Raw genomic sequence first — 16,671 nt, 5'->3', positions numbered from 1 at the left:
CCCATCCGCCCCCGGCATCTAGGCGCGTGTCACTGGTGGCGAATGAAGTTGTGGCGCGCCGCACTGGCCCTCTGTTGGGTGGTCTATGCGTATGTGTCTGCTCTCGATGATGCGGCAGTGGAACAAGTGTTGGCGCCGGACGCGTCGCCATGGCTCGCCATCGACTCCGACAAGTCTCTGCTTTCGCGCATTCTTATACCACGCGTATCCGGCACGCAGGAGAGTGCGAAAGTACGTGAGATACTTTCGCATCCTTTTCGAGAAGCGAAGAACAAGCATGGGAAATCCAAGTGGCATATCGAGATAGAGCCATTTGAGGCGCGCACACCCTTGGGCGAGCGCACCTTTGCCAACGTTATCTTGACACGCGACCCGGACGCAGCGCGAAAACTGGTCCTTGCGGCGCACTATGACTCCAAGTACTTCCCGCCTGGGTCAGCGGAAGAAGGATTCGTGGGGGCCACCGATAGTGCATTTCCATGCGCCATGCTGGTGGATGTGGCCATGGCGCTGGATGCGCCACTCGACGCCTATACAGCGAACAGGACCGCTGCTCGCAGATCATACCTGCCGGCGCATGAAGATGTGACTTTGCAAATTGTGTTCTTTGATGGGGAAGAGGCCATGCACCAGTGGTCTTCTACCGATTCCATCTATGGAGCGAGGCACTTGGCGTCCCAATGGCTTCGCACATGGGATGTGCCTGCTTGGCCCCCGTCGCATGCTGAGCCGCGGCACGTTACAGGCAATCACGCTCCCATCCGCCGCATCCACAGTATCAACCATTTTGTGTTACTCGACTTGCTCGGCTCACCCAATGCTTCTGTACCATACTACTTCGGCAACACACGGCATCTACACTCTCAGTTTCACGATATCGAGGGACGACTTTTGATGCAAAAAAGGTTGTGGCCTGAGGGCGCCGCCTATGAACGCCTCTTTCGTGATGAGCGCGGCCCGTCTGGTATTGGTGATGATCATGTGCCCTTTCTCCAGCAGGGTGTGCCCATCCTTCACATGATACCATACCCCTTTCCATCCGTGTGGCACACAAAAGACGACAACAAGTCGGCACTGGATCAAGCAACGCTCTATGCATGGACACGCATCCTGCGCATATTCACGGCTGAGTATTTGGGTCTTGCATGATACGCTGTAGCAGCGCCTGTCTGGAAGCCTTCACGCGGCCTGCCGCCTCTCCACCTATCGTTTTCACCAACACATCGTCCATCTCGGCGAGGGTGCGTGCGCTGACCAGGGGCGTCAGCCAGTGAGCCAGAACGATTCGATGGAGACTCGGCACCTTGTCGGCTTGCACCACCTTCAACATGAGAGAGGCGCATTGGGCTTGCAGGCCTTCCTCTTCCACCGTTTCATCATTTTGAAGCAGTCGATGTACTTGGTGTGGCACAGTCTGCCAATGCAGGACCGACTCCTGCAAGGCGCATAACTTTTCCACGCCACCCGGCGGTATGTTGTGAGCAAGTTGAGTCGGCTGGACGGTGTTGATGCTCACAACACACCACAGACCGAGCTGCTCCCCCGACCGCACAAGAGCATCACACAGTTCCGATAGATACGCACTCGGGTCTGCCCGCTCGTTTTCTCCAGGATCTGCGTACCATGCTGGATTCGCGCGCACTCGTACGGCGAGATAAGATGTTGCCAGCCACGCCACTGTGTCAGAGCGGGTGTGGACGCGGCGAGCGACGAGTTCTTGTGCGAGGGCTTCCAGCGTTGGCGCGGCATCGCCAAGACTGGACTCGATGGCCACAGGCGTCTGCAGCAGCCGCTCCATGACGGGACGGATACGCTGCTGACACAGCACCACAAATTCGCCCGAGGATGCGTTCGGACGCACAGCGTGGCACTGCATAGACCACAGCTGCTCCATCGTATAATCCTGTACATGGCGAGATGTATGCGCCGTATACTGCGTGCCTAGGACGAGAACGATGGGCGCGCGGATGGGTACGTGCCCGGCCACATCGTGTGCGCAAAGGACGGCGCGGAGACATTGCATCTCGGCCAGACGCTCTACCGTGCGTTGGTCACGGCGTGAGAGGTTCGCATGCCAAACAGCCAAGCCTTGTCGTACAAGATGAGCTAGGCCCTGGTGCTCGATCGACTGGGCCGCCTCATCTGCGTCGGGATGAGCCGTGTATCCTTTCATCGCAAAGCGGGCAGCGAGCTCATGCGCAGCTGTCATACATTGAGAACGCGTGGGAACAAACAGCAGTGCCACATCATCCTGCGTTTCGATCCGGTCAAAGGCCGGCTTGGCATACGCACGAACAAGTGTGTCAGAATAAGGTATGTCCACCGTGTCGAACGATACGGAGACAGGATACGGCGAGTCGTGCGGCGCAAACGCGTACATCGCATGTGTGGGTATCTGGAGCCATGCACCTAGACTCGCAGCCGTTGATGTACTGAGTGATGTGGCAATGCTCCGTGCAGGCCGTAGGCGGTGCACATGCATCACAGCGTGCTCGTACATGGGAGACAGTTTGTGAACATGCAGAAAGATAACGAGGGAAAGATGCGTCTGGGTCACCGAGGCAAGAGTACGCGCAGCCATGTCAGGCGTCATGACGGTGATAGCACGTTGATGAAAAGCCCACGTCGGCGAGGGCGGCACGACCTGACCTCCTAAAAGAGGCGCTAGCATATCAAGAAGGCGTACACGCTCCTTCATGCGCGCTTCATCAGGTTCGATGACAAGAACGGCGCCGTTGTCTTCCTTCCAAGCACGAGCTAGAGCAAATAATACCACAGTCCATTTGCCAGAGGCGTAAGGAGCACACACGAGGGTATTCGCACGCGAGTGAGCGAGAGTGTGATACACCTGCGTTTGAATTGCATTCAGCGTACTAATGCCCAAAACATCTGACATGGCATTCTCACTGATAGGCAGCAGAGGTAGCGGAAGTAGCGAGGTCGATGGCGTGGGCGTAGGACACGTTAAGTGGTCCAGTTCTACATCGACCGTACCCTCAGCTTGAAGCCAGTGAAGCGATGACCACACAAAGTGGCACCGCGCCTCAGACGTAGGGCGCAGATCGGGAGGAGAGAGCGGCACGTATACGCGCAGGTGGTGATCGTACACGTCGCCATCATACACGAGCGTAGGAGGAGAGTTGCGAAGCGTCAAACGATCCGAAAACACGACATGCTGTGCGTCATCTTCAAGCCACCATACGATCGGCAGTGATGTCCCATGAATCCGCTCATCCCACACAAAACGGCTCTTTAAGTACATGTCGACGCACACATAGCCATCTGGTGTCGGCCTGGCCGTGATGCGTGCATGCAGTGCAGGGAATCTCTCAGCCGCATTATGCGCGACAGTCGCCGTCCGCTCATTAGTGTGCAGCAACTGGGCCAAGGCAGGGATGGACAGGGAGCGAATTTGGCTCACTTCGAGCTCGTCGACCCAAGTTGAGATGCGGTGCGTCATGTCTGGTGTAAACGTGGGGTATTGCTTCAATGGGTGTTCGTACGGCCAGATGCGTTTGTCAACAGCCTTTGCCAGTTGGAGAAAGGCAGAGGCCGACATTGCAAAGCCTTTGTCGAGGGCGAGTTCAAAGAGAGAGAGCAGAACTCGACCAGCATTTTGCGCGACGTACCGCATATCACTCACGAGCGCAAAGTCGTCCACATACAAGTATGATATGTGAGCCTGTAGTAAGATGTTGACCTTGCCTGGAGCGGTCGCGGTGCCTCCGTCCACTTCGCATGGCACACTTTCAAGCAAGGACGTCAGCTCTTCCTCTTCGCTCTCGCGCAGAGGAATTTGGTCAAAGTCGGCTGCGCGAGACATGAGGCTCAATGCGTCTGCTTCCACGAGATTGTTGCGAAGTCGCTCGTGGAATATGCCCACAGTCTTATGGCTTAAGTAGTAGCGTGATGCGATTCGTCCCATGTTGGTCGGGCGAAGTGTGCCGGCGGCCAGATCAAACTCGATCATTTGATGCTGGGCCAGGATGTTGGCCGCATAAGTGATCCACTGCCGTCGGCGTTGAGTCAGGGTAGGATCCGCCTCAAAGTCGTGCGCATCAAGCCCATACACACGCGGTGCTTTACACAAACGTGTAAAAAGATACGTAAAGCCGAGCCAGCTGATGCCGTCGTCCAACGAAGTCACGCTGCCAAGTGCCACCTCAGCATTCAAGGCATCCACAATGCCGCGGAGGAAGGTGGACTCAATGGGATGTGCAGACGTAATGGACTCGATATAGTGCGGCAGCTTTTCTCCAGATGTACAAATATAGCTCACACCCATGTCCTCGTACTGGGGTCGACCTGCACGACCAAAAATTTGGAGCACATCCAAGATCCCCAAATCCACCATTTTACCTTGCTCAGCATCGTAGATATCCGTGCCTTTGATGACCACCGCATACGCTGGCAGATTAACACCCCATGCAAGTGTCGCCGTGCAGCAAAGCACACGAGTAGCACCAGAAGCAAAGAGACGCTCACTCAGGTCGCGATCAGAGCGCAACATGCCTGCATTGTGAATGCCTATGCCGTGCTCAAACAATTCACGCAGTTCTCGGTTCCGGCTCGACGTGACATCGCGCTCGAAACGCGTTGCATCGCGACCTTCAACGAGTATAGAATGTAAGTCATCTTCTTTGCCAAGCTCCAAAAGCATTTGCGCTGTTTTCACCGTATCTTTTCGCGTATGTACGAACACCATCACAGGATGACCGCCTTGTACAAGTTCCAGCACTTTTTCATATGTCACACGGTCTAAATTCGATCGCGACTGCGACGAGCCGTGCTTGCCTCGCACACCAACAAAGTGCTGCTCCAACGGAACGGGCCGGAACGCCGAGCCGAAGTAGAAGAGGCCGCGGTACCGATTTACACTCAAGAAATCAGCCACGTCCACAAAGTTAGGCAGTGTGGCAGACAGGCCAACAATTCGTATCATGGTCTGTGATGCCTCTACAAGACGCTGTGTTCGTGCAACAATCGTCTCGATAACGGCGCCGCGCTCTTCATGCAGCAAATGCACCTCATCAATAATTAGCAAACGTACGGACAAGGCCAGATCCCCGTCTCCCATGGGCTTGCGAGTCACCACATCCCATTTCTCAGGTGTCGTCACGATCATTTGGGTCTCAGCAATTTCTTTGCGGGTTAGTTGCATGTCACCTGTCAATTCGCGAACTTTGAGGCCGAGATAAGATAGCCGCTTTTGAAATTTGCTCACAATCTCAGAAACGAGCGCCTTCATAGGAGCCACGTAGACAATCTTGAAGGCATTGGCGTCAACATGAATGGACTCATTCGCACCATACTTGGAAAAGCGACCCACACACTGCAAAATAGATAACATAGCCACATCCGTCTTACCTGCACCTGTCGGTGCGCACACCAACAGATTTTCGGAGGTTTTATAGGCCATCGGGTATACAGCACTTTGAAGTCGATTCAGCGACTTGTATTGCTTGAAGGCACCACGGCAGAGAAGATCCATCTCATCCTTCAGGATAAGTCGCTCGTGTGACCGAAACGGCAATGGCTTGCTGCGGGGAATAGTAACCTCCTCAAAGTAGGATTCGTGGACTCTCTGCGTTCCTTCAGGAAGAGAGAAACGCGTGCCGTACACAGAAAGCACACTGCCATGCTCAGTAGCGCCGTATACATTCGGGTATTTTTCCTCGTTCGTAGATGAAGGAGCAAGTACAAGAGGATCTTTCGCGCTGCCTACGCCTTGAGCACGAAGCGCCTGCGCACGACGAAGCTGAAATGCAGTAGCTTGCGGATTTGCCACGAGCATAGCTACAAGCTCAATCATATCGAATCCCAGTACATCCACAAGCACGGCAGAAGCCGTATCAGCATCGAAACGGAGGTCATGCGGATCCAGGGTATCAATGACCAGCTGAAGTATGTGCTCCTTCTCATCATGATCAAGCGCTTTTACATCCAAGCTTTGCAGTAAGACATGAGCTGCACCTGACGTTTCTGTATCTTGGGCCGCAGGTTCGGTGGGAACGAGCAGTGACAGTTGATGCCATATAGGTGGCAATTTAGCATGCATGGGAGAGCTAGGACAAGCATGCGATGCCAGCTCAGATAGAGCCGCACTAAGCGGCGGTATTGGGCGGACATGTTCGTCGATCAGCGTCACCAAGTGACGCCGCACGTCCTCGTTCATGAAATGTAGCTTGATTGTGGAATCCAACCAGTGTCGGTGCTTTCGTAATCGAAGGGGCTTTGTGACCAATCTGACCACAAACAACTTTGCCTTTCCTACCACTTGAGAAAAAGAGTACGTACGAATCCATGGCAGCAGCCAAGATGAGCTCCTACGTATATCAATCAATCTGTCAATCCACTGAGGGCAGAGCCTCATGATTGGATCAGGACGTCTGAGCATGCATGCTTGAATCCTAAGGAGCAAGGCTAACATCCACAGGGTATGTGTCATGCAACGACGGTGGCTTTGATGAGCTCGTTGATTCGAACGCGACGCACCGAAAGGTGGTGGGCGTAAGATACATATTGCGTTATTGTCCTGAGCCATCTTTTGATTTATTGAACCATACTAACTGAGCAGATGTCGAACAAGTCCCGTCCTCCGTTTGATCCATCGACTATGCACCTCGTCGGTCATCCGCTGCCCGTGCTCGTGTCATTGGCCAGCACAGACAATTCGACCGTTGACTTGTTCAGGGACAGCTTCTTGCGTCCTATTCTCCTAAGCACTTTTGCTCTTTCAGGCCATACAGCTGAGTCTGTGCAATCATGTGAGGCGGCACACCAGCTTGAGTCATTCAAGTTGCATATGAGTGCACTAAAAGAAGTACAGTCAAATCTGGCTGTATTTGGTCTTAGTGCAGATGACGTTAGTACGCTCACTCGCATCCGGGACACATTACAACTTCCCTTCGAGCTCCTGAGTGATGCACAAGGTGAGCTAGCCGACAAGCTTGATTTGCCACGTTTCACAGATGCGGATGGCAGAGTCGCACTTCGGCGATGCATACTTGTGCTAGAAGAGGGCCGTGTCTCTCGGCTTCTCTACCCGCTCGCTGATGCACGGGATGCAGGTGCTCGAGCGTTTCGCCTGCTGCGCCATGGTATGGAACCATTCTAATGCTATGCCTATGAATATACCCTGTAGATAATTTACTTGCTTTTCTCATGTAATGTGCGGAGACGCTCGTACTTGGCGCTTTGCAACTTGCGCATCTCTTCGCGGCCCTTGGATCCGATAAAGTCGGTACCGAGCACCTTGCGACGCGACGCGAGGAGCTTGGTGTAGAGCATAAACAGACCTGGAGGATACAGCACAAGGGTCCCGAGGAAGACCAAGTCCCGCAGACTCCACGCCGATGCATCCTGCCATGGCCATGGCGCATCATGGGGGAGTGAGTTCCAAATCAGCATGACTTCACTCATGACACCAATGGGATACAGCACAATAAAGAAAGAGTACCGCGCCCATAGAGCCATAAAAGAAGGCGTGTTGAGCAGCTGGTTCACATAGAAGGGGTACCGCGCCACCTCACTGAGCGACCAAGCCAGCACGAGCGTGGCATAAAAGGGCGAGTACGCAGAGGCCGCATACTTTTCGGAGACTAGCCACACAATCAAAAGGCGGGAGATGACCTGCACGGTGGTGAGAACCAAGTTCGATTTGACGATGCCGATGGCCACATGCACTACTTCCAGCACAGCCAACGATTGAGTGAAGAGGAGGAGCGGAGCGACATAGTCATGCAGGGACGATGCGCGCTTCAGCAACTCGGCAAGGATGGGGTGGTGCAAGGAGTAGTCGCGCGGTGGCGCTGCAAGCATGTTGGGTGCATATCGTGACATGATATCCACGAACCAGCCACTCACCACCCGACGAGAGGGCGATCCCTGTGCAAGGAAGAGAAGCGCGCCCAAAAAGACTCGAAGCCATAATACAAATGAAAGGAGGTTGTACAGCACGAGGTAGAATGTCACGTATGTCTTAGCAGGTGCCTGTGCTCGTTTCGTGCCGGCAGCCATGGTGGATGAGGAGAACAAAGGTGGGTCCCATTGCCACGTGAAATAGGGCGCCGCCTGGAGGGGGTCGGTCTGACGCTTGGGCCTCTTGTCCGTGCGCCAAAATGGCGCTCACTCGTTTAGCGGCCCTGGTCCTGCTTGGTATGATGTGGGCACAGGTATGCTTTGTTCCGTACACGAAAGTGGAAGAGAGCTTCTCGTTGCAAGCCGTGCACGATATTCTCACGCATGGTGTGATGAGACGTGATCAATATGATCACTTGTCGTTCCCAGGTGCCGTGCCACGCTCATTCATCGGTGCCCTACTTCTAAGTGTGGCGTCTCTACCTGCAGCGCTCTGCGCAACCTCGGCAGGTGTGCAGCTGGGTGTCCGGCTCGTACTGGGAACATGCGCATGGGCCGCCATGGTTCACATGGCCTGCCTCCTCTGTCCGAAGGCGTCGCGCGTCCGTGCATTGTTCTATGTGTTGTGTGCCATCCAGTATCATTTGACATTCTGGACAAGTCGCACAACGCCAAATGGCCTGGCCTTCCCTCTAGCCACCGTAGCCTTGACGCATGTCGTGCATGGGCGGCACGCTTACAAGGGCCTCGCCCTCCTGGCAGCCACAGCCATGATGTTGCGCCTCGAGTTGGTGTGCCTTGCTGTGCCTGCGTATCTATGGACGTGGTGGCACCACCAGCGTCGGTTTGTCTACGTGTTTATGACAGGTGCCGTGACCTGTGCAGGCAGTATTGCCTTGAGCGTGCTGGTCGATTCCTACTTTTGGCGGAAGCGTTTCCTATGGCCAGAGGGACATGCCGTCATATTCAATGTCATCGAAGGTCGCAGCGCAGAGTGGGGTGTATCGCCGCCATGGACGTATGTCGTTCGCGACTTGCCGCGCATTCTATTTGCGGCTTTCCCTCTCGCGCTTCTTGGATGCACACGCCGTTCATCCTTTCGTTCGCCACTCGTGCTTCTCATTTGCACGCATGTCGGACTCATGAGCTTCCTGGCGCATAAAGAGTGGCGCTTTCTCGTGTACATTGTGCCGCTATGCAACATGCTAGCAGCACAAGGGGCCTCTATGCTGATCCGCACCTATCTTGGTCGTTGGTTAATGCTTGGACTCGTGGGCACAAGCGCGGCCCTATGGATCCTCGGCACACATGTGAGTATCTACAATTATCCGGGCGGCGAGGCGCTGCGTATCCTGCATACTCAGATGCAAGAGGCACAAGTTGTGCACATTGATACCCTAGCAGCCATGACAGGCGTTAGCTTGTTTCAAAGCATTCACCTGGCACGGCCCGCGCATTCTCTCGTACCAAGTCAGGCACCCGTCTGGGTATATGACAAGCGCGAGCACGTTTTAGATGATTGTACATGGACTTTAGCCATATCAGAGCGTGCATGCCATGCTCCGTACGCTCCCGTGGGCGAGCCGATCAGCGGATACGATGGACTACGCCTCCGACGCACGTACGTACAGGACCTTTTACATGCTGCACGCGGGGGGACATGGCCAACAATCTCAGAACTCTTTCCTTTGGAAATTCGATTCACACCTCGGCTGTGGATATGCAGGCGCACCGAGCCATGCTAATCAAACAGCATACGGAGATTCTCCAGGGTATCTGACGATGCATCGTACGGCTTAACAGACAAGGCATGGTCCACGAGTTGCTTCTTTCGTCGCTGTATTTCGAGGATGCGATCCTCAATCGTATGCTCCAAGAGGAGACGGTGCACCGTGACAGGGCGTGTCTGCCCGAGGCGGTGAATGCGGTCAATGGCCTGGTCCTCGATGCTGCTATTCCACCAGCAGTCCATGAGCCACACATGGTTCGCCGCCGTCAAGTTCAGTCCGACGCCACCGGCACGGAGCGACATGAGCAAAAATAGTGGGCCTGGTTCGTTCGCGAATGTATGCAGAACCTGCTCGCGATCCTTTTGAGATGTGCGTCCATCGAGGCGGACGAATGCATACCCACGCTGCGCCATGTGAGACTGGATGAGATGGAGGAAGCCCGTGAATTGAGAAAAGATGACCCCTTTGCAGTCGCTCTGCTGCGTAAGCACATGAAGCTGACGCATAAGAGCATCAAGTTTCGTGCTGCCGCGCACGGGTATCGCACTTGGCGCAGGTGCTTCTGTTTTTGGCCTGATGCTTTCCACAAGATCCTCAGCCTGCACGGGTCCACGCCGACACACGGGACAGTGCGGCTCGTCGCCGCGGTCTTCACATGCCTGTAAATACTGCACGAGGCATTCGCGGCATCCATGGTGCATACACCGCGGCAAAAAACACTTGGATGGCTTGAGCTCCATGCAAAATGGGCATTCTTCCCCATCGTCTTCGTTCGCGTCTGAAGTGAGCAAAGTATCGAGAACGCTGAGCGCATACTTATCACCGCTCTGTCCCTCAGCCTCATACCGCTTCACCAGATCCCGCAACTGATCTTCATACGAGCGCTCCTCGGGAGCGGTCTCGGCCTGCTTGGGCATCACGAGGTAAGGATGACACACAGCTTGCCGTAATCGCATCAGTACAGCAAAGATCATGCTTACATTCTTCCCAATCAAACCCTGTGATGCTAGCTCGCGGTATCGCATACGTGCTCGATCGTATACGCTCATGTATATGTCGCGCTCGGTCTGCGAAAAGGTCAAGTACTGCGTGTCGAGTGTCTTGGGAGGAATTTCCACAATCGGACGACCATCGGGACCAGGTGTATGCTTTTCGCGGCGAAGCAAGATGCTCGCGAGAATGGCCTGCACAATGTCTAAAACTTTGGCATTCTGACTCGCAAAAGGTTTGGCCAGAAAGCTGTTGAAGAAACGCACATCGCCCCACGGCTCCACTCGCAAGAAACGCAGTAAGCTGTACAAATCGGTGAGTCGATTCTGGATGGGTGTACCTGTGAGCGCCCATCTCCGATCTGCTTGAAGCCGACACGCGGCTCGTGCGGCGATCGTGCTCCGGTTCTTGATGGTGTGCGCTTCGTCCAGGATCACACGATGCCACGTGCCTGAAAATAACACAGAGGATCCGCGCTTTTCGTGCTGCTTGTATTCTGCCGTCAAGGTACCATACGATGTAATGATCACATCCGTGTTGCCATGCGAGAGCTTGTGCGCGAGCTGCTCACGAACGTCACCGTAGTACAAATCAACAGAAAGCGTGCCGGGCAGGCTCGCACGCTCGAGCTCCGTGCGCCATTGACTGAGCAAGCTCATGGGAGCCACGACCAGCGTCGCTTGCGTGCGTTGGATGCGTGGCATTTTGCCGAAGCGCAGTGATGCCTGACGAAGTGGACCAGATCGCTGGCTAGATCTAGGCTGCATCTGTGGCGCATCCATGCACCGATTTGCATGGATTAGACTTGCGAGCATGACGGTCTTTCCCAGACCCATTTCATCGGCCAAAATACCCCCACGAGCTCCTCGACTCGCAGGCTGAAACTCTAGGCTCAGGTCACCAATATATGGATTTAGATAAAAGGTGCCAACGCCACAGTCCACATCGTCAGTGAGCGGAAATGCATACTCTTCCCAGAGTGGATGCAGTTCTGTCGTTTGCGCTGAGGATGGTTGCGCTTCTTCCATTCCCTGCATCCAGCCAAGCGCTTGCTTCTGGTATGGGCGCAATTCGAGGGCAAAGGTAGGAGGAGGATTTACCTCGGGTAAGGACATAGGATTCTCCCGCGCGCGCGCATAAATATCGCGAAGGTAGTCGGACGAGATTTCTGTTCCGTCGTCAGGTTCGTCACTCTGCTTTGCGGGCGTACGCGGGGGAAGATAGGAAGATGCATTGTTAGCACCGCTGCCGCGGCGCCTCGGGGTCAAGTGACAAGCACGAAACATGCGCTGCAGAGCCACCTTCCTGTGCCGAAGGAGGCGCTCCTGCTCGCTTTCGCGTGACTCGGTCATACTCGAGGAGCTCGATGTATCGATGTGACATTGTCTCGAGACGCTCGAGGAAAAAGCCGTGCGATGCATGTAAGCCTTGACTTGAAGAAGAATGTCACTGCCCACTTCGAGGTTGAGCGGACAGTCGACGATGCTTGCCTCGAAATCAACGAGTTGATCATCAAGAAGCCGGGCCATCCAGCTTGCCACATCCACAGGAATACGACCCAGCTCAAAGCCGCGCGTCGTGCTGAAGCGTACCACATAGTCAGCATGCTCGCGAAAGCGGCTGGGCTTTCCTGTCTTGTTCTTAGCCTTGCGCTGGATCAGGACAGAGTCGCCAGCATGCGCATGGCCGTCTCCTTTCGTCATCGAATAGCCACATAAGACAAACGTGCCCATATATCGTCGCTTCCATTCACCAGCATCCGTATCCGGCAGAGGCTCTAAACGCTTCTTGGGTATGATATCCGCACTGTCTGCAACCTCATCTGAGAAGAAGAGAGGCGCATCGTCTGTCGCGCCGCCATCGGTTGCCATACGAAAGTCCTCAACAAAAGGGGTTCCGTCGCGCCAGCCTATTTCTCCACAGTAGCACACGTTCCTTATTCTACATCATAGCTATCCATATCGCCGTCGCCAAGGCCATAATCAATACTACTAGACTCGCTCGCCCAATCATCATCATGCGTACTTCCATTTTCACTTGGAGGCGCCATATCCTCTTCAGCATCAAGTCCAGCTCGACCTTGGCGTTGGATAATAGCGGAGTTTGGTTTAGAGGTATCATCTGAGAACAAATGTTGCACCAGTTGATCACTGCGAGCACGCTGCTCAGAGACGGCACGTTTACCGTGCATCATAGATTTCAGTAAGGAGTGAGTCTCGAGATCAGTGAGATGATCGCCCCATACAGTCTCATCATGGCCCATCTCTTCCTCTTCGTGGCTTGGCACACGAGGTAGATTCAAGTCAAGCTCGTCGGGGTGAAGAGATGCTTGCGATTTGGTGGACCCGAAGCGACGATACGGGAGAATCTTAATGCACTTGCTTGTGTCATCATTGATATGGACAGCTGTCTCTGTGAGTTGGGAAAGTGGTTTAGGCGAGATGGGGTCATGTGTACCGCTTGCCGAGATAGCAGGGGAGGCCGGGTCGCTCAGCATGTCGTGGTCGTGTTCCTGCGCATGCGTGTCTGGTTGAGAAAACAAGGGCAGGAATTCGCGATGGGCGGCATTTTTGCTCGGAGACGGTCCAATGACATCATCCTGGTGGTCGTGGTGACCTGACAGGATACGAGAGAACGAGCGGCGTTCGTCAGTTTTCATCGATGACGGGCTCTGGGCAAGAAGAGGCAGTGTTCGAGATTGAGAAGGGATACGCTGCATTTTGGCTTGCGGTGGCGTCCGGACATCTTCTCCACGAAGCCGCTTCCGAGCTTTGGTACGAGGCGTATACAGTGGCATGGGTGACGTACCAGACACCGCTGGACTAGGTTTCTTGGGAGTAAGCGCCACATAGGGCTGCATAGGCTCATCTTCCTCACTCACATCCGATTCGTACGTGGTATCTTGTTCCATATTGCATGATGGAAAGGCACCCTGCTTCGTGTAGTGCTTCGTAGGCTTTTGGGGTGAGCGAAATGGGTTTCCGGGACTGACAGGAGGAGCATGAAATTTCTGTTTCTTTCTAGGTGTGGTAGGAGCATGATTATCTTTTTCTCTTGGGACTTTTTGCGGCTTACTAGATGCCTTTGTCGACTCGGACAGCGCGCGCCATGTGTCGTATGTCGAGACCATGTCTGGATCACGCTGCATATCAGACTTGGTTGGCTCACGGCCATGCTGACCATATTAGCATATCAATTTGAAACGCACATATTTTCGAAATTCTCGCTGCCATTCCTTCAGTTGGCGCCGCAAAATCGCTTCCATGCCCTCGAACAGCGGCCCAACGTGGTTGTCTTCGCACAACGCGTATCACTGAGCGTGGAGGGTCAGGACAAGACGCGCACCAAAGCCACGTGCTACGAAGCTACCGGAGCGTCTGTGAGAGGGACATGAGTGAACGCTCGACGCTGGATTGCGCCGGACGCGGAGCCTGGTCGGGCATATTTTGCGAGCTCTGCTGCATTATGCGCTCTAGTTGTGTGACAGCGCGATGGTATCCGACGCGTTCTACTTGCCGATGGAACGCCTCTGTCTGCATGCCCTGTTTCACGAGACGCTTGGTCATGGTGCACTGAGATACGGATTGCGACGTATTTTGCCGCTGTAATCCAGGTGTTGGCGGACCAAACACTTTGAGACATCGAATGTGGGTATCTTTTCCGTTAAGGTGGTTCCCCAAGACACAAATCTGTAGAACAAACACTTCGATAGCGTCCAGCTTTTCGCTCCGCCGGTATTCCAGTGCGTCGTCTTCTTCTAACACATGCTCGTGTGTAGTTGAAAGAACGAAATGATACCACCCCTGTGGCTCTTGGAACTCTCTGCGAATATTAGAAAGGTGCTCTTACCTGTACCGAACATCCATGACATCATATGGGTGCGTGCCTGCTTTCACAAGTATTCTCGTGGGTGTATAGGAGTCGTCTCGAAGAATGTCAAGGTATATAGAGACGTGAGTTACGGCAGTGCGCCGAGGAAAATGGATCGTGACAGTATGAGGTTGCGTACCATCGCTTTGCCATAGCGTTTCTACATCGTCCGATGTGAGTTGCGCAATTCCGTTTTGCGACTTGGCAGAGCTCAGCATCCATGATGTACCCTCAATACTGCCTACATCTCTTTTGGTGGAAAGGTCTGCCTGTGAGTGCGCTGGCCATACCTTGTACATCCAGGATATCCTTCCAACACGCCATGATGTTGTGGAGAAAATCAACGCACCTGGACCGCATTGAGTCGCGCGGCTAACTCCACACCTTGATACATAGACGCTGGTCCGGCATGGAGTGTACGCACCCCATTCAGGTAACGGGTCTCTGTGCCTTATGTGGCAAAGAAATTGACGAGTTCGTATCATGCGGTATTCTAACATGACCAGGAACACATTTGGGCAGCCCACCTTCGCCACCTTGCATTCTTCCGCGAATGTGAAAGTGTCGCGCGAAGAGGCCATTCGTATGGATACAGAAGATATGAGACACCTAATTGAGATGCAAAAGCTTGCGTTGATCGTGGACTTAGATCAGACGATCATTCATGTCACAGTTGATCCTACCGTGAAGGAATGGGCACATGATATCCACAACCCAAATTGGCAGGTGCTCAAGGACGTGCGAGCATTCCAGCTTGGCTCGGACGGTGTAACCGTGTCTCATCCCCCTGTGCATTTGGACGAGAATAATGTGACAAGTTTTGCCACGGATGGTGACGAGGATGGATGCTGGTATTATGTCAAGCTTCGTCCTGGATTGTCAGACTTTCTTCAAACGATGGCAAGCAAATACGAGCTGCACGTCTATACCATGGGAACACGATCCTACGCAGACTGCATATGCCGGATAGTCGATCCGGACGGACACCTGTTTGGTGCGCGCATTTTGTCGCGTGACGAAAATGGCAGTGATATGCAAAAGAGCCTGGCCCGCCTATTCCCCATCAGCACAGATATGGTTGTCATTATTGATGATCGCGCTGATGTATGGTCCTGGAGCCCAAATCTGATCAAAGTCGAGCCATATGAGTTTTTCGTGGGGATTGGTGATATTAATGCTGCCCACTTGGGTCCCCACCAGCCGCTTGCCCCGGCAACGAACGAAAAACAGGATGCGAATCCGCATGGATTATCGGATGAAGAACACCAGCGAGCTATTGCTGAGCAATGCGATGACCGTCCGCTACAACGTGCAGCGGAGGAAAAGCAGAAGAAAGATACAGAAAACACCATCATCGAGCCAGAACAGGTTTTGACGGATGAAGATACAGAATTAGAATTGATTCAAGCACTATTGCTTGAGATACATCAGCAGTGGTACAGCGCGTACTCATCTCGCAAGGCAGAAGAAAAGAGACCAGATGTGACCCAGGTCATTTCGCAAATGAAAAGCGAAGTGCTTCGTGGATGTGAGCTGGCTTTTTCTGGACTTATCCCGCTGCATGAGGCGCCAGAGACGACTATGATATGGCGAATGGCTGAAGAGTTTGGTGCCAAATGTCACCGCACACTGACATCCGATGTCACGCATCTGGTTGCTACGAGCGCGCGCACAGCCAAGGCCGAGCAAGCTTATCGAACCAAAAAGATCCATGTCGTATGGCCTTCATGGCTGAACGATTCCATGTGCCGCTGGGTTCGACAGGGCGAAGTGGCCTATGCCATCCCTCCGGACACACAGAACCTGATTTTTCCTGAGCCAGAAGAAGAGGATGAGAGCCAAGGTGCGGAGATCAACCTCGCAGACATGGATTGGGGCGATGCAGAAGAGGAAGTGGATGCATTTCTGGAGGAAGACGACGAAGAAGAAGAAAACAGTGAGGCACCAGAAACAGCGGATGCGGAAACCACCAGCGGCAAACGGCAACGATCAGGCGCATCGATGGGCTCTTCGACTGTGCATCATTTGGACGAGGACTCAGATCAAGAACATGCCAATAGGAAGTGCAGCCGGCCTAACCTTTCGGAGCGCGTAAAAGCTTCACAGGACGATGCGTTGAGGCAGCAGGACGGTGCCGATCGTCACGAGCTGTCGGCACCGACAGAGGATCTACTTCAGGACTTGGCTTCAGAGATGGAGCGTGAATTGGGCGATTCATAAA

At 53.9% G+C, this 16,671-nt stretch overlaps 9 protein-coding genes across 9 annotated transcripts; 4 read left to right on the top strand and 5 right to left on the bottom strand.

Moving 5' to 3' along the window:
* Positions 1-42: 42 nt before the first annotated feature.
* On the top strand, positions 43-1,149 carry MRET_0255 (glutaminyl-peptide cyclotransferase; the record flags this gene model as incomplete). The annotated part of the gene is made up of 1 exon (XM_027626882.1): positions 43-1,149. The coding sequence occupies one exon, from the start codon at positions 43-45 to the stop codon at positions 1,147-1,149; it is 1,107 nt and encodes a 368-aa protein (XP_027482574.1).
* MRET_0254 (antiviral helicase SLH1) lies at positions 1,121-6,175 on the bottom strand (the record flags this gene model as incomplete). The annotated part of the gene is made up of 1 exon (XM_027626881.1): positions 1,121-6,175. One exon carries the CDS (start codon positions 6,173-6,175, stop codon positions 1,121-1,123), a length of 5,055 nt encoding a protein of 1,684 aa, XP_027482573.1.
* A 402-nt stretch (positions 6,176-6,577) lies between these two features.
* Positions 6,578-7,117, top strand: MRET_0253 (alkyl hydroperoxide reductase Thiol specific antioxidant Mal allergen; the record flags this gene model as incomplete). The annotated part of the gene is made up of 1 exon (XM_027626880.1): positions 6,578-7,117. The coding sequence occupies one exon, from the start codon at positions 6,578-6,580 to the stop codon at positions 7,115-7,117; it is 540 nt and encodes a 179-aa protein (XP_027482572.1).
* A 32-nt stretch (positions 7,118-7,149) lies between these two features.
* Positions 7,150-8,019, bottom strand: MRET_0252 (very-long-chain (3R)-3-hydroxyacyl-CoA dehydratase; the record flags this gene model as incomplete). The annotated part of the gene is made up of 1 exon (XM_027626879.1): positions 7,150-8,019. One exon carries the CDS (start codon positions 8,017-8,019, stop codon positions 7,150-7,152), a length of 870 nt encoding a protein of 289 aa, XP_027482571.1.
* A 101-nt stretch (positions 8,020-8,120) lies between these two features.
* MRET_0251 (alpha-1,6-mannosyltransferase) lies at positions 8,121-9,605 on the top strand (the record flags this gene model as incomplete). Its single annotated transcript, XM_027626878.1, has 1 exon — positions 8,121-9,605. The coding sequence occupies one exon, from the start codon at positions 8,121-8,123 to the stop codon at positions 9,603-9,605; it is 1,485 nt and encodes a 494-aa protein (XP_027482570.1).
* On the bottom strand, positions 9,602-12,451 carry MRET_0250 (DNA repair protein RAD5; the record flags this gene model as incomplete). Its single annotated transcript, XM_027626877.1, has 1 exon — positions 9,602-12,451. One exon carries the CDS (start codon positions 12,449-12,451, stop codon positions 9,602-9,604), a length of 2,850 nt encoding a protein of 949 aa, XP_027482508.1.
* Positions 12,452-12,516: 65 nt separating this feature from the next.
* On the bottom strand, positions 12,517-13,845 carry MRET_0249 (DNA replication and checkpoint protein; the record flags this gene model as incomplete). Its single annotated transcript, XM_027626876.1, has 2 exons — positions 12,517-13,755; positions 13,789-13,845. The coding sequence occupies 2 exons, from the start codon at positions 13,843-13,845 to the stop codon at positions 12,517-12,519; spliced, it is 1,296 nt and encodes a 431-aa protein (XP_027482520.1).
* Positions 13,846-13,945: 100 nt separating this feature from the next.
* MRET_0248 (anaphase-promoting complex subunit 10) lies at positions 13,946-14,774 on the bottom strand (the record flags this gene model as incomplete). The annotated part of the gene is made up of 3 exons (XM_027626875.1): positions 13,946-14,402; positions 14,430-14,715; positions 14,741-14,774. The coding sequence occupies 3 exons, from the start codon at positions 14,772-14,774 to the stop codon at positions 13,946-13,948; spliced, it is 777 nt and encodes a 258-aa protein (XP_027482521.1).
* An 85-nt stretch (positions 14,775-14,859) lies between these two features.
* MRET_0247 (RNA polymerase II subunit A C-terminal domain phosphatase) lies at positions 14,860-16,670 on the top strand (the record flags this gene model as incomplete). Its single annotated transcript, XM_027626874.1, has 2 exons — positions 14,860-14,924; positions 14,957-16,670. The coding sequence occupies 2 exons, from the start codon at positions 14,860-14,862 to the stop codon at positions 16,668-16,670; spliced, it is 1,779 nt and encodes a 592-aa protein (XP_027482890.1).
* Position 16,671: the final 1 nt, after the last annotated feature.

Source organism: Malassezia restricta, chromosome I (assembly GCF_003290485.1).
Source record: "Malassezia restricta chromosome I, complete sequence".
Taxonomy (NCBI): domain Eukaryota; kingdom Fungi; phylum Basidiomycota; class Malasseziomycetes; order Malasseziales; family Malasseziaceae; genus Malassezia; species Malassezia restricta.
This window is presented reverse-complemented; position numbering and strand designations above follow the sequence as displayed.